General features: G+C 48.3%; 1 protein-coding gene and 1 non-coding gene across 2 annotated transcripts in view; both read right to left on the reverse strand.

Annotated features, from left to right (window-relative positions):
* Positions 1 to 15,428, reverse strand: part of PYGB (glycogen phosphorylase B) — a 689,075-nt gene that overhangs the window by 426,871 nt on the left and 246,776 nt on the right. Inside the window, exon 4 of the mRNA XM_078649032.1 lies at positions 13,887 to 13,990. Coding sequence (XP_078505158.1) covers positions 13,887 to 13,990 — 104 coding nt within the window. The remainder of the gene's footprint in view (positions 1 to 13,886; positions 13,991 to 15,428) is intronic.
* On the reverse strand, positions 7,714 to 7,785 carry TRNAA-CGC (transfer RNA alanine (anticodon CGC)). The gene has a single exon. It is a non-coding gene; the product is annotated as a tRNA-Ala (tRNA).

The following is a 15,428-nucleotide window of genomic DNA, read 5'->3' on the forward strand; positions in this document are numbered from 1 at the left end:
TTTGTCATTTTGGTGTCATGTTGTTTATTAAATGTTACTTTATGTTTCTAATTGAGTTTGGGATTTTAATTGTTTTGCATTTTGAGTTTATTACTGTTTTGATACTGCATGAATACTTTACACATTGCCCTAAATTGTCGGCTCTATGTTATATTTATGAAGGAGGTGAGATTAGGTTGATTTAGTGAATCAGCGGATTTAACCTGACAAGGATTGTGATTATTACTCAAGATGGGTAGTAACCCCCCTTAACTAATAACCTAATTTCTTACAGAAGCCAATATCAAGATCACTAACTATCTGATAGACATTTCCTCATTAAATATCTTATTAAAATATATGAAAGGCTCCCTCAGTAGAAGACAAATAACCATCACCCTTCTTCTCCTTCCCAAGTGCAGAATCGCGTTGACCTAGATGCGCAGGAGGCTTTGAATGATTCCTATGTGGCTGAAAGACACAGCCTGCTGTCAGGACTTGGCTCATACATTTCGGCCCACTCTGCATATTAGAAGAAGACCAAAAGTGTAAACATATAGGTCCTTTTGAGGACATACCTAAACAACAGACTTGAAACTACCACAGAAAACTGAAGCCTACAGTTCCAGCTGCCCTGAGACCAACAACCAAAGCCCTTGCAGTTATTTATTTATGCAGTTTTATATAGAGCAAACTTTAGCCCAAAGTGTCAGAGCGCTTTACAATAAAACCAGTTACATTACATACGGACTTCAGAGTAAATGAACTACATAAAAGATACAAACAGATGAACTATACATTCATATAAGAATGGTAGTAAGTATATAAGTCTAGTACAGATACTAGTGGTTCGAGTTACATATATACAAGTTGCAAATCAGTCAAGGTTACATTTTAAGAAATGTTTTAAGTAATTAGGGTTGGACAAATATATATTACATATTAACTCAGCATGATCTTCTAGCCATTGCTGGAGTTTGTGCTTTCAGCCCGGTCTTCAGGGTATTGTTGCACTCATAGGCATTGAGTGATGGCCAGATGTCTTCAACGCATACATAGCAGGGAGCAAGCCAGGCTACCTGGTTGCCCCCAGCATTGCACCAGGCATCGGTTGAGCGTTGCAGGCTGGGGGAAGCTGAATCACAGAGGGCCACACCAGGAGCCAGTTATCGCGTGCAAACCTCCTAAAAGCACCAGAGGGCTGCCGCTGCACTTGCCTGCACAGGTCGGACCCTCCAGGTGCATGGACAAGACAGAACCCAAGGCACTGCAGTGAAAGTAGCTGGAGCCAGTCCAGACTGGCGAGACGAGTTGCGGGACAGCTTTAATGCGAGGGGTCAGCGGGCTCACCGCAGGGAGCGCTGTTGTCACCACTCCACCTTAGTGGAAGTATCTACACTCCATTCACCACTCGCCTGCAATTACATTAACTGCTCCTTAGCTAACAAACAATAGTGATGACCACACTCTTGCCCGCTGTGTATTCATAAAATGACAACCAATATATTCAGTATGCTATGGACTGGATACATGAACGCTGCATGGCCAGTTACTGTTTAACAATAATTCGTATTCATAGACTTCAAGTATGTTTTAAATGTGTGCTACAACCACCCAGTAAGCACTTTGCGGAAGAAATAACATTACTTGGATAATCTGATATAAACAAAGTAAACAAAAAAAGAACAGAAATAGCTCTGTGTTTAAAATAAGAACAGGTTTGATTTATTGCAGTCTGTGAGAAAGAAATCCTGTCCTCTTGAAACTGAAACATCTCTGAATGCGTGATTTGCGGCAAATAATGTCTTTTGTTGAGGTTTCATTCAGCAATTCATGTTGCTTTGAATCGTCTTGAAGGTGTCAAACAGGAAGTGCGTTGCGCTTGGCGCACGTGAGCCTGGCTTGCCCTTACCGTGGCGTGTGCTGGTAAGCTTGTGCAGCTGCTATTCCAATCAGTTCTATAGGAAGCGTTGCGTGCTGGTTTCATTTTTTGTCTTTTTGAAGTATTGTGTCTGCATTGCTTCAGAGTCTGTTTTTGTGGCTTTGGAGCATTTGTGTTTGTGCATTTGTGAGCTCTGTTTTTTGGCGTGATGTTTCTTGCTAATCATGCTGGAGTGCTAAAGATCATATCTTTTAATACGTGGATGGGCGTTTTGTTTTCAATATATGCAATCAGGGCAGTTGGTCTCCAAATTGTCGCTTTAGTTTTGATGCGCCTAGGATGTCTTTGTATGGACCTCACATGTCCCCTGACTTTCGTTTTTTTTCCTCAATAGCTACAGAAATTGCGGGTTGTTTTCGACCAAGACCCTTTTGCCAACTGCTTGATTGCTCTCAACGTGATAAAATGTCTTGCTTAATCACAACCTGGTGTTGGCAGGATTTTAAGAGGAAAAACGAGGTTATTTGATTACTTCCCATCTCTATGTTGAAGTACAGGGACATTTCTCCTCTCCAGCTGCGCACCTGGGCTCAGTTACCATTTTCGTACTCTAACATTTATAGTGCGGACACTTATACAGCCCCTCTTGTGTCAGGATGGTGGTAATGCTTACAAGACTCCACACCGACACCCCTTAAAGGCACCTTACATGCTGCAACATGTCTCATCTAGGGTCGGAAACCCCCCTATACTGATGAAACTACATGAGCTCGCCTTGCCAACCCACACAATATTCAAAAACAGCTGCATCATTTATAAAACCAACATGACCATCACCCGTTAACTCGTGGAAAAGCTCACCATCTCTGGTGGCTCTCGGTACACCCGTAGCCAGGCCACAATTTGATCTGATTCTGAGTTTTGTAAAGCGTGAACGAATACCCTGAGGTATCTTGGCGGTAAGAAACAATGAAACATAAAGAACACAAGTAGGATTTAGCGAAGAGCCACGTTTTTAAAAGTTTGCGGTAATTCCAAAGAGAGTGGGCAGATTATATTTCTAAGGGAAGCCAATCCCAGACTAACTGGAGACTAAGAAGAGCAGAAAAGAACAATGAAGGCCAGTGGCGTAACAACGGCCCCCGCAGCCCCTGCAGTCCGAGGAGAGCACTAGCTCCAGGGGGGGCCCTCTCAGATCAGTACCATGACCTGGAAGCACCCAAGTAAGTCTGGAAGAGAGCCACTCCATGCACTTTGCAGAGGCCCCCTCAAGTTTCGTTACGCGATTGATCAAGGCAGCAGGCATCTTCCATCTATGTATGATTTTGCAGTGGTGTAACAAAACCTCAGATGGCCCTCCTGTAAGGCATAGTGAAGGGGCCCCATTACCCATTCCCAGTGTGGCCCCCCCCACACCATTGGGGTTGAAGAGACCTCTGTTACGCCCCTGAGATTTTGGACAACATCCCTATAGCCTTAACGACTACACCAATGCTAGGCCAATTTAGGCAAGAGTTGAAGACACACCTCTTTGAAGGACGCCACATCACAATGCAGAAACAACCAATACTTAACTTCCTCTCCTATGACTGGTAGAGCGTATCTTTACCTTCGACCTTGGATAGCACTCCACTGCCTTTTTGGCTAGATTTGTGCTATACAAATACCACATAGTTACATACTGCTGCTGACAAGGAGCTAAAGTGCTCTCTGGTCATTTACCGGGCCACTCCATGGGAGCCTAACATTAGTGACTAGTCAAGTGCAGTCGTTGAAGATAGACACATTGTCAAATTTGCTGCCTTGCAATTTGAAAATTCTTCTCCTACAGTTTAGTACGAGATTGTCCTTTTGTGATGCAGATTTTATGTAAGAGAGTTAACATTTGTGCACATTTTGTCATGCTGTTTTATTTTTTGGGATGGAATTTTTCTATAGATTCATTCTATACTATCATTCAAGCGTACATAGTAAGAGTTAAGACTTTCCCAAATGCCCTTTTTTTCCTCTCATTGCTCAGCATGGAATCTGCCTCACATGCTGATCGGTATGCGGATTTAGAACTACGGGGCACATTCCAATCAAGATTGCAAAAGGGGATTTAAAAGTGCATCACATAGCTTTACATCGGCTCTCAGATATCATTCCAAAGGCTTGCAATAACCTTGACTCACTGGCCCCAGAGAACAATGAAAAAGTAATTACTGCTTTCCAGCTACACCAGTATAAGTATACGTCATCATCTTTGATCCAGCACTGGGCCAACTCTCTTTCTACTTGTTATCCGATAGAACTTTTTTGCTGACCGAGAGGTAAAAGGAGTGAGCATTTAATCAAAAATCTCATTGACAGTGTAGCCCATATGGCTACACAATAAGGACCAGGTATCAGTGACAATAGTTAAGAAGGCTTATTACAAGTTAGCAGTCAAGTTAAGGTAAATGAATCTCAATACCATGCTGTATAGATACAGAATAACAACTGGATAACCCAACCTCCTAAAGAAGTTCAGGCATACTAAAATAAGGCAAACAAGAAGTTCAGTTACAGCAATACAAAAAAGTAACAGCAGAATCTGATGTTCCGAGAAGAATTTCTGATTCTCTCTTCTATACATGAGTATAGTCTAAAATTCTCTGAATGTAAGTCCAAACGTAGAGAATGGTTTAAACCTAAAAGGATCAAGAAATCAGAGAAATGCAGGAAATAAAGGAAATGCGGGGAAGTACGGGAAGGTCAAAACAAGAAATAGGGGACTAGAGGTGCATTTCCCACTCAGAGAGGAGTAGGTAGGTCCAGCATAAAGGATGCCTCAAGAAGAGCAATACATGAAGGAATTATTATGCTGTTCCTCTCTAAAAACTATAGCTGGTTGGAGACACCTAGTGGCTGGATCTGACTGTTCCCTAGAAAGGGTTCTAGTGTAGATCCATGTGTTTGGATCATAATGCCCTCACACACCCTTTCAGGTGTCATGCTTCATCATCTGGGCTGCTCCTCGATGGGGCGGCGGTGCAATCCCCAATGAGCTCCCTAAAAAGGGTCTCTTTGTCGGAAACCAGCCTCCCCACCACCGCGTCCTGGAAGGTCGTGAGTACAGCACAACTCCAAATCAAGTGTGAAAATTCTCCTTCTGCGTCACTACAGCAGATGCAAGTCAAGTGCATTTTTGATGGGTGAGTGTGAAGCTAGGGATATGGGTGGAGTGCTAAGTCATGGTTCCCTATAGATTAATGGAGGATGCTACCATAGGCAATATTGTGTTTGCGTTTGCATAGAGTCTTCTTTGTGGTGTGCATTTTGTGTCTCAGGGGTTATATGGAGGTATACTTTTCATGAACAACCTGTTACCAACTGTGTGGTGGCGTGTTATTTAGTGTGTGACATCATTGGTGGATTGCTAGGGCTGTTTATATCTTGATGTACTGGCATGTGTGAAAAGCCTGCTGTACTGTTGAAGAGCACTACTTCAGCAACCAAATTACTTCACTGTTGTGTGGGTGAGAATATGAGAAAATGTGTTTAGTGTTCTGGTGTCTTTGTGAATGAAGATTAGGGGGGAGATATGTTGAACTGTTGGGGAGCATCACTTTGCCATAAGTCTCTGGTGCATTTTTAACATGCGCAGATCAGCAGCCCTCCAACGCGCTCAACAATCAGAGTGGCATCTATGCAGTGCACACCTGCAGAATTTGTTTCAAACATATGGGGTGGATGGTCCTGAACCAAGTACATTTCACTCCAATATTTCTGGGCAACTGCAAGATGGCGATGTGCAGGACCAGGACGTGGATACTTCAAGGCTGTAGGCATAACAGAGCCTACATTTGAAACGGTGCACCATATCATGCAAAACACTTCGATATATATCGCCAACTCGACCCGAATGTGTTGGAGAGCTCTGCATGAGCACCAGTTACGTTAACAACAAGGACACGTTCATTTTTGTTAGGCACGGGGAGATGAAGTGATTTGCTCAGAATCACAGGATGTTGAGCCAATGCCAAGACTCGAACCTGGTTCCTCGGCCGCTCTGGCTGTTATGCTTTATAGGCATCAGATAGCAAATACGCCGTGCTAATGCGGGTGCATGGCTTGTCATGGTGACACGTAAAGGAAGGTGTGGTGCACTGCATGTGAAATTAATTAACGTCTTACAGAAAGTTGCTTTTCAAGATCATCATGTCTCCTTTGGTGATATGCGAAAAACACGAGAAACCACCCTCTCCTAGCAGATGTGTGTCACGAAGCATGGCACAGAAGTTGAACTCATGAAACGTGGATATTTTTAGCAGTGTACTTAGAGAGCAAACCAGATAAGATTTATTTATAATCCTTGGAAAGCGGTTGTTCTGCTGAGTGGGAATCTTTTCATCCCGGATGTCACAATCGTTCTAGGTAAGTGAGCTAGAAAAACTAGCCGCTGCTGTAAACCTACAATTGTGAAATAGAGATTACCTCTACGTCCCTCGTCCTCGACCCAGTCATTACTCATGAGGTATTCCACACGACAGGAAACAAAACAGGAAACGCTTTTAGACTCCACCCACCCTCCTGTCAGGTGCTATAACACACCTCACCACCAGAAGCATATCCTGTTTTGTTTCCTGTCGGTGGTTTGCTTGATGGGAGACGTTGGGGTGAGTGCCGGGCGCTTACCTGCTTCGTTTGTCCTGTGGATCCTCCTCTGCTGGGCTCTAGGGGGCTCCCATGGACCGTCGTGGGATTTCTTGGAGTGGGGCTGCTGGGCTTCCCTTTCTCCTCCTGGACTCAGGTGACCCGTACTGCTGGGCTTTGTGGGTCTTCCTGTTTCGTTTTTCCTGCCCCAGTCACGCTGATGGTTGTGCTGTGGATCTTCCTCCTGCTGCTTGCTGCTTTCCTGCTGGATCTTCGACCGTGGACCAGGTAGGGGTTTGGGGCTGTGAGCGCTGGGCTGTTTTGGGGCGCGCTCCTCTCCTTTGGATTCCCCGATGTCACCATTGCCTCCTTGCCTTGTGGGGGCCCTGGTGACGGCTCCTACGTGTGCCTCTGGGACGCGTTGTTCTCCCGGCTGCTCTGGGACTGCCGGCTGTCTCGGCGGCGTCTTCCTGGATTTTGCGCGCATGCGCATTGCCCCCTGTTACACCCTACGGCCGTGTTCGGTGCCGGGTGCTGGTGTGGGCGGGCGCCCGGGTGGGCTCCGGGCGCTCCGGTGCTTGGGGCGGAGTCGTTCCTGATCCGTGTTTATACACGGTTGCGCGTTCTGTGCCCGGTAGGCCTTCTGGGTGGTTCGCTTCTGTCTTTTTTTCACGAAGGAGCGCTTAGATTGATAGCGGCGGGAGGTCGGGACGCTGTTCTGGTTCCGCATCTGCCTTCCTTGCCGCATCGGAGCGTTTCCGGCTGGGATGCCCGTCCTGATTGTGCCTGTAGGTGCTGGCTCCATTTCCTGCTCGGCGGTGCAGTGTTTCCAGGGTTGTTTGCCCCGCTGGCTGCCGCTGCGGGCTCCCGGTAGCCCCGAGCCCGGACGGGACTCTGACCACTATTCGTGCCGGTGGATACTGGCTACTTCGCCTGTTCGGTGGGACAGGTTTTCTTTCCCTCCCCATGTAGCGGCTGCTACGGGGATCTTTCTGGCTAGTTTGGCCCGATGTCCGTGGGGTTTTTGTTGCCGCCTGGTTCTATGCTCTAATCACCCTAGGACGTTCATGGAGCTACATGTGATCTGTGGGGAGAACGTGCAGGTCCGATATGCCGTCTCTTCTGGGATGGCCTTGTTCGCAGTACTTGCACTGTGCCGTGCCGTGTTTTTGTGTTTTGTGCATAGATGGCTGGCTGGCCTTCTGGAGAGAGCCAAGCTGCAGAACAGAGACTCCTGGAGATGCCAGGGATTGAACCCGGGGCCTCATTCATGCGAGGCATGCGCTCTGCCACTGAGCTACATCCCCTCCACTAGCCTCTAATGTTTATGGAGCAGCTGTTTGTTTCATTCCCCATTGCAGTGGTCTTTGCTGCGCTTCCTCTGCATTTTGACTTCTACGTTGCCCGGTGTTCACGTGCGCTGTGGCCTGGACGCTGGTCTTCTGCATCTTGGCGTCCTGGCTTGGCGTCTGGTGGGGGTCTGCTGACGGTACGGGCTCGGCAGTGTTGTTCTTTCCTCACTTTCCATTGGAGGAGTCTGTTCCACTGCACTGCGTTCCCTCTCCTACCCTCTCCTGTTCTACTGGGGTAGTTGCACGGATGCCTGGAGCTCGGCTTGGAGCGTTGGTCGTGTGCTGCCTCCATCGTGTGGGGTGGTGTTTCTTTTCCGGTGGGGCCTCCTCCCCTCTCCTGGGATGCATGGAGGTGTGCTGATGCCCAGTTTGGGCGCCTTCTTCTGGACTCCTGTTGCTTGCTGTTGGGATTTCTGTTTTCTTCTGTTCTTCTTGCCTGGTTTGTGTCCTTGTTTTCTCCTTTTTGGGATGTGGCTGACTCTTTGCCTTTCTCCGTTCCTGTGGACTCTGCGGTGGCCTGTCTTGTGGGTCGTCCTTCCATGGCTGCTGGTCACGTTCTGATGGACGGTGTGGGCGGATTCTGCCCTGAAGATGTCTTCTGCTGCTTCTCATCTGGCTGTTCGTTCTGGCATTTCTGGACTGGCGTCTATGGACCGCCTGGAGGATCACGTCTCTAGGACGACGCCTTTGCTTCTGTGGGGGCTTCTGCTGTGTCCTGTAGTTCCTCTGTTGCTACCCGCCGTATCCTGTTTCTGCGGGTTTGGATGTCGGTCACGGCCCGGCGTTCCATGGCTTTGGGGCTGCCTTCCGCTGGTGCCTGTCTGTGTGGTGACTCTCTGGTGGTGTAGCTGCACAGGGTCTTCGAGGTGCTCAAGCATTCTTTGTCTTTTCGTGTTCTTCCGCCCAGAGGGGGTTCCTCCTTCTCTGGTGCCTGGCCTTTCCGCCAGCCTTCTGGGTTTCGCCGGTCCTCCTTTTGGGCTCAGCGTGGATCTGGCAGGTTTTTCTCCGGTTGTTTCTGGAGGTGTCTCAGTGGGGTGCCGGTTCTTGTCCGCAGCGTCCGGACTATGCCACCCTGGGGCCCGTTCTCGCTGGTGGTCCTCCTCTGGCTGTTGGGTGTCTTCGCGGGCTCCTTCGTGCTTGGCGCCTGACGTCCTCGGGCTGATGGGTGCTGGCTGTTTTGTCACTGGGCTTCCAGTTCGGTTTCTTGTCTCCCCCCCCCCCCCCTTCCGGGGTGGTGGTGTCCCCTTCTCCTCGGTTTGCTTCCCGCCGTCTGGCCTTGTTGGACGGTGTTCGTTCTTTGGTCCGCGTGCTTGTGGTTGTCCCTGTTCCGTAGGAGGTGTGGGGGGTGGGCGTCTACTCCTTCTTCTTTGTGGTGCCGATGTTCAGGGGGGGTCTTCGCCCTTCGGGGTCTGCACTTGTTCGTGCTGGAGTTCCTGTTCGTGATGGTGTCTCTCCGGAAGATTTTCAGCTGATCCAGTCCGGTTGGATGTTCTCCTCTCTTGACCTCCATGCTGCGTGCCTGCACGTTCCGGTGGCTGTGCGGTGTCTACGTTTCCTGCGCTTCTGCCTGCTGGGTCGGCGCTGGCTGTTCTGCGTCCTCCCCTTTTGTCTTCGGTCCGCCCCCCGGGTGTTCTCCGTGGTGATGGCTCCCTTGGTGGCCCTTCTCCATCTTCTGGGGGTGTCTGTGTTCCCGTGTTTGGACGTCTGGTTGGTTCGGGATCCGTCCCTGGCGGTCGTGTCTCGCCGCCTTCACTTGTCCATGTCTTCTCTCTGGGGCCACGAGTGTTTGTTCTACTTGCCCGTTTGTCTCCTGGTGCCTGCGTCCCGGAGGACCTTCGTCGGGCCTGTGTTCTGTTCTGTGTTGGGCTGGTTGTTCCTGTCTGACGCCCGGATTCGTCTCCTGCAGTCTTTGCTGTGGTTGTTGCTGTTACTTGTCTCGGCTCCCCTTCTTCGGTGGCTGGAGGTTCGGGCCTCTTGGCTGCTTCTGTTTTCACCGGGCCCTGGGCCTGGGTTCATCTGCGGCCTCTGCTGTGGCTCGTGCAGAGGTGGATCCCCTTTCCTGTCCTGGACTTTGCGGTTCCTGTTCCTGTGTCTCTGGATTTTGTGTCTACTCTCCGGTGGTGGCTGGACCCCTCCCGCCTTTCCGTGGGGATGTTGTTTTATCTCCCTCCTCCTCTGGTTGTGACCACGGATACCTGCACCTCGGGCTTGGGCTCCGCTCTGGCCCGTGGGGTGGTGCTGGCGCACTGGCTCCCGTCGGAGTCTCGCGGGTCGTCCTCCTGGATGGTGTTGTTTGCAGTGCTGAGGGGGCTTCGTTATTTCCTCCTTCGTCTGGAGGGTTGCCATGTCTTGGTGCGATCGGTCTGCACGGTGACTGTGGCTTCTCTGTGTCTCCTGGGGGGGGGGGGGGGGCCCGCGGTTCGTCCCTGAGTCGGTGGTTTCCCTCGTCTCTGTGCCTGGGTTTGGAGTTCCGCTGCTGCGGGCCTGGCGATGGGGCCTCCTCCCCTCTCCTCTGCTGTCTCCGTCCCCCTTTCTGGACGTGGTCTGCCCGACCTCTTGCTTTTGGTGCTGGAGGCTTCTCGTTGGTGGTCTGCCTTGTCTTCCTATGCGGAGCATTGGTCTTCTTTCTCGAGGTGGTGTTCCTCCTCTGGTTCCCTTGCTGGGCCTTCGGCTGCTGTCCGTGCCTTCCGGGTCCCGGTTTCCTTTCTCCCTTCTGCTGGCTTGTTGGGTTTCTGGATTGTTTTCGGAGTTGCTCTCTTCTCCTTCTGGTCGCTCTTTAGTGCCCCCTTGGGGTTTCTCCCTGGTCTTGGGGAGTTTGCTGTCTTCCCCTTTTTGTCCCTTTGGGATCTGTGGGCCCGTGTTTCTGGCCTGGTGGCTTTTCTGTTCTTTCTTTTGGCCTCGCGCGTGCCTTGTCCTTTTCTGGGGCTCGTTCTGGGGTGTTTCGCTCTTCTGTGTCTCTCCCCGTGTCCTTTGGCTTGGCTGGTTTGGCTCCGGCTGCTTCCGGGCTCTCTTTTGGGTCGCTGGTTTCTGGCGGTCTTTGCTCTTGCCTTTCTTGGTGCTGGTTTGCCCTGTCCGGCGGGTGTCCTGGCGCGTTCCGCTCGGGGCGTGTCTGCCTCCTGGACTGCTTCCCTGGGTGTGTCTCTTGGTGGTTTTGCCGGGCTGGGTTCTGAGCCTCCGACTCCACTTTCGTGCGGCACTGCTGGTTGGGTTGTGCCTTTTCTGCCCGGACCGGTTTTTGGTCCTGGAGTGTTGCTGGCTGTGGGGGCTTTTCCCTCCGCTCTGATTCTGTTCGCTTTTTGCAACTTTATCTTGCTGCACTCCTTTGTGTCTGGTCTGTGTTTTGTTGTGTGGTTGCCAAAGGCCTGTTTTTGGGCGTTGCTTTGGTATGCCTCATGAGTAATGACTGGGTCGAGGACGAGGGACGTAGAGGTAATGCTACGATTACATATGGTAATCCCCATTACTCTTAGTCCTACTCGTCCTCGACCCAGTCATACGTCCCTGCCGCCCTCCCTTTCCAGGCCTTTGGTGCTTGGTACATCAGGATATGCTTCTGGTGGTGAGGTGTGTTATAGCACCTGACAGGAGGGTGGGTGGAGTCTAAAAGCGTTTCCTGTTTTGTTTCCTGTCGTGTGGAATACCTCATGAGTAATGACTGGGTCGAGGACGAGTAGGACTAAGAGTAATGGGGATTACCATATGTAATCGTAGCAATAGTAACTTATGAAAAACTCACATTCACCCATCACTTGGCCTCTCAGCACTTTCCAACGTGAACTAGGTCACATAAAAGCTCGCCAGTGGGTGGGTGGGCCTTTTTAAGTCTTTATCAAAATGGCAAATTCGGTTTTCACATTTTAAATCTACGTGATTTAAGTAAAGTAGATATGTTGCATCTGGGCATAGATTAAGGTGACTAGTCATGGAGTTACAGTTGCATATCCGGGGAGGAGATACTAGGACACAGTTTTTAGTAGAACCTGTTATGTACTGTGAGGCAACTCAGCACAGTTGTCTGGATAGATCTTGGGCTGAAAATGATACTAAGAACCTAGAATGGAGAGCATTCCATATTTATGGAGTAATGTAAGACTTTCTCCGATAGATAAGTGTGTGAGTGTCCGAGGACCATTTTCCCGCTTTGGTGTGCCTTTGTGAATGCAGTGACCCTGCAAACTAACAGTTGCCATATTTAATGTAGCCAGAAGGAGATAGAAACATTGTTGCCTTGCTGATGACAGAGTGGTTTCATCATTCATCACAGTCAGCAGTGACTGCAGGACCGTGGTTGATCACGTCTATCGGTGCATGTGTTGATCTTGAAGTGTGGATGCTTTGAAGAAATCTGTTAGCACCAAAATACCCGAAGTGTGATCAGGGGCCTAGCTTGGTCAATGAGATGGGCGGCGGCGGGGGGGGGGGGGGGGGGGGGGGGGCTGGAGGGGGTGAGCTTCAGATTTTCCGACACATAATGTTTCAATACATTATCCGACAAACAGGGTGTATGGGAGGGCATAAGGGGATATTGAAAATGACAGGAATGCGGATTGGTAGGAGTATTAAGAGAGAAAACACAATATTTTGTTAAATAACCAATATTGTGAGGACTTTCAAAAGTGCAGGTGCCTTCTTTTCTGTAAGTATGAAAACATCCCTGGTGAAACCCGACTGACATCTCACAAAACCTGACTGAAAGCATCCGTACCCAACTATTTATAAAAAAAATACATTCATTAAGGAGATGTAACACCTTAAACACCCCTCCCCTGATGCTACACCCCTGAGTGCGATAGGCATAGTGGAGAAACCAGCATGCAGGACAGACCTTTGTGGTGCAAGTTCTGCAAAGCGAGATTTATAATTCCCTTGGAGGCACATCATTCTGGGAGGTGCCTTCTTGAAGGATGGAGATGAAACTTTAAATACATAAGTGATGGTCAAGTAAGCAGTAGGTTGACAGAAGATATCAATGGAAAGTTCTCCAGATGGTGTGGAACCCTCATTCCCTCCTCCTAATCCTCTATGCAGCTCCAATCAGGGTTTCTGAGGAAGAGGAGCAGTTTGGGTCTAAAACTTTCAAACAACTGCAAAGCAGTAATTTGGTGACGAAAGGCAAATCATCACAATAGTATAAGCAATCTGGGTGTGTGAAGCAGGGAGCGAGTGAGTGTCTGCCGAGACTTCCTACAGAGCCTGGTTGAGAGCCAATAGGTCTTCCTCAACTATTGCAGTGAATCCGAAAGAGATAAACCTCTTAATGTTACCTATCAGACCTGCCATTGTTACACCACTGATTTGCTCTTACCCTCTACCCTTAAAAAGGTGAGCATATCACTTAGGTATTATTGGGAGGGTGGCAATACTCCATTTTCAAATGTTGTGATGAGTTTATGGGACTTAAAATGATTGTTGAGAAACGGAGGGCGCCAGTATTAACAACAATAATGGAAAGTCTGTATTATTAACATTTTGCACCACAGCTGCACAATGTTGGCCTGCCTCTATTATAAGCCATGAAGGTCTGCACCACAACAGATATTCAGTAAACGTGTACAATACAAGGACAAGTACCAGATATGAGGGTAAATTATCAAAATATAGTATTTACCATCATGAATAATTCAGTTCAGCATAAGGTAGTAAGCTACCTTGCTTCAGGATTGAAAACATTCTTACAATTGTGTTGCATTGCTTGGAGGATGTGACGTTATGCCTCACCTAGACTTTAAAGGTGAGGAACAAACAACCATTGCCACACCATTCGGTTCTCTGAGGCTACCCTCGTGTGTCCAATACCACCGTAAGCCATGTGGGCAAGGGCATGACTCAAGTCCACAAGCACCCTTCCTCTTAGAATGGAAACATATCCGTTCCAGGGCTGATCCAAACAGAAGAATGTGCAGTTTGCAGCAAAGAATATTGTTGTTGTGGTTTAATTGTGGTCTTGTGTTCTTGCTCTATGACTTCAAGCTCTAATGTATGTTTGCGTTGTATTTATCTCTCCGTACTTAAGTGTGACTGTCAAAACAAACTTTTCAAGGGTAACATCAACATACCTGCCAACCGTCAACGATCTTTTGGTTGAAAATGCCAAATTCGTATCGTATTCCATAGCCATATGAGGCAAGTCCAAGGGTTGCCATAGAATCAAGGAAGCAAGCTAAAAAACAGAACAATACCTCTATTAACAAAGATATTAAGATGGGCATGCTACTTACTTAAATTATAAGTAAATACTTTGATCCCAGCATGCAGCACAATCATAAACAAATCAGCAACATTACAGCAAACATGTACACTACAAGCCCCTCAACATGAAAGATTACTATGAAGCACATAAATGCAGTCTAGAAAGTGTAGACTTTATACTTTGAAAAAGGCATTGATAGCCCTTTGGCTTACCAGATCTGTTGAACATAAAAACAAGCTAGTAAAGGTACCAGCTCACTAAGGAGCACATATATGACAATAATGACACCAAAACATGAAAAATTACAAAGGAGAAAAAATTAAAAGAACAAGAAGGTCAGCTGTCAGGATCGAAGCCTCCTAGGCCACCTGATGAGGAGGGGCTATTTGAGGTGCAGACTGTAACCAAAGATCAGTGGCTGGGTTCCTGCTGGCCCTTCCTCGCCCATGTCTCAAGCTTGAAGACAACATAATCTTGAGATCTTGTTCGGTCCAAGCATCATTCTCTCCTGATTTCCAAATACTCATTTTTGTTTAAGATAAGCTCAAGGGGGAAATCGCAGCTTTAGGACAAAATCAGCACTTGCATTGGCCATCACAAAGTAGACACCAAAAGAACTATTGAGCGAAATGTCGTCCCAATACAACATAATTAAAATCTCATAATCAAGGGGAAAACATGTTGGCCGAGAACCCTCTTTGCACTGGTTGGAGGAGATCAGGACGTTTTATGGCATAAGCAACGTGGGCTCTGGCCCAGGGCCTCAGCCTTTCAGAGGCGCCCTGATAGATATAGCTCTGTTCTCCACACTCCTGCTTTGATGACCCTGAAAGATTTTAAAACAGAGATTTTTCTAGATACCATTTTTCTTTCATTATTTTTCATATGGGTAATCTGTGGAAGTCTATTACAGATAGTCTGCAGAGAAAGGTTTGTTTTTCAACGCAACGAAACATCCATAACAAAGTTCCTTGTAGATCAAAACAGGACCTCACATATAAGAAATGGCAGTGGGTTGCAGAGATTATTTGCAACAAAATTAGTGAGCTGCAGCTATATTACAACACTGAAACTGGACATCACGATCCCTAAATAGTAGATGCTAACACATTTAGAATTTGAACCAGTCTGCCTGTGCAGCGTCAGGGACCAGGCCGCAGAGGGCATAACAAGCTGAAATTCGATCCTAAATTCAACACTGATGTGAACAGAGGCCCCAAAATATGTTTGGCCCAGGGCCCCCCAAATCCTTAAGATGTCCCTGGAGGGGGGCGGTGGCCGAGCCGGCGACCATGATGGCGGCCTGACTCAGGAGCTCCGGAGCCACCTGGGAACTACGGCCGCCACATAAAGCATCACCGTGATTACTTCAGCCCTGATGCACTGCATCGTGTTCCTGATGTGCCGG

The sequence above is a fragment of the Lissotriton helveticus genome, chromosome 6 (assembly GCF_964261635.1).
Source record: "Lissotriton helveticus chromosome 6, aLisHel1.1, whole genome shotgun sequence".
Lineage (NCBI taxonomy): Eukaryota > Metazoa > Chordata > Amphibia > Caudata > Salamandridae > Lissotriton > Lissotriton helveticus.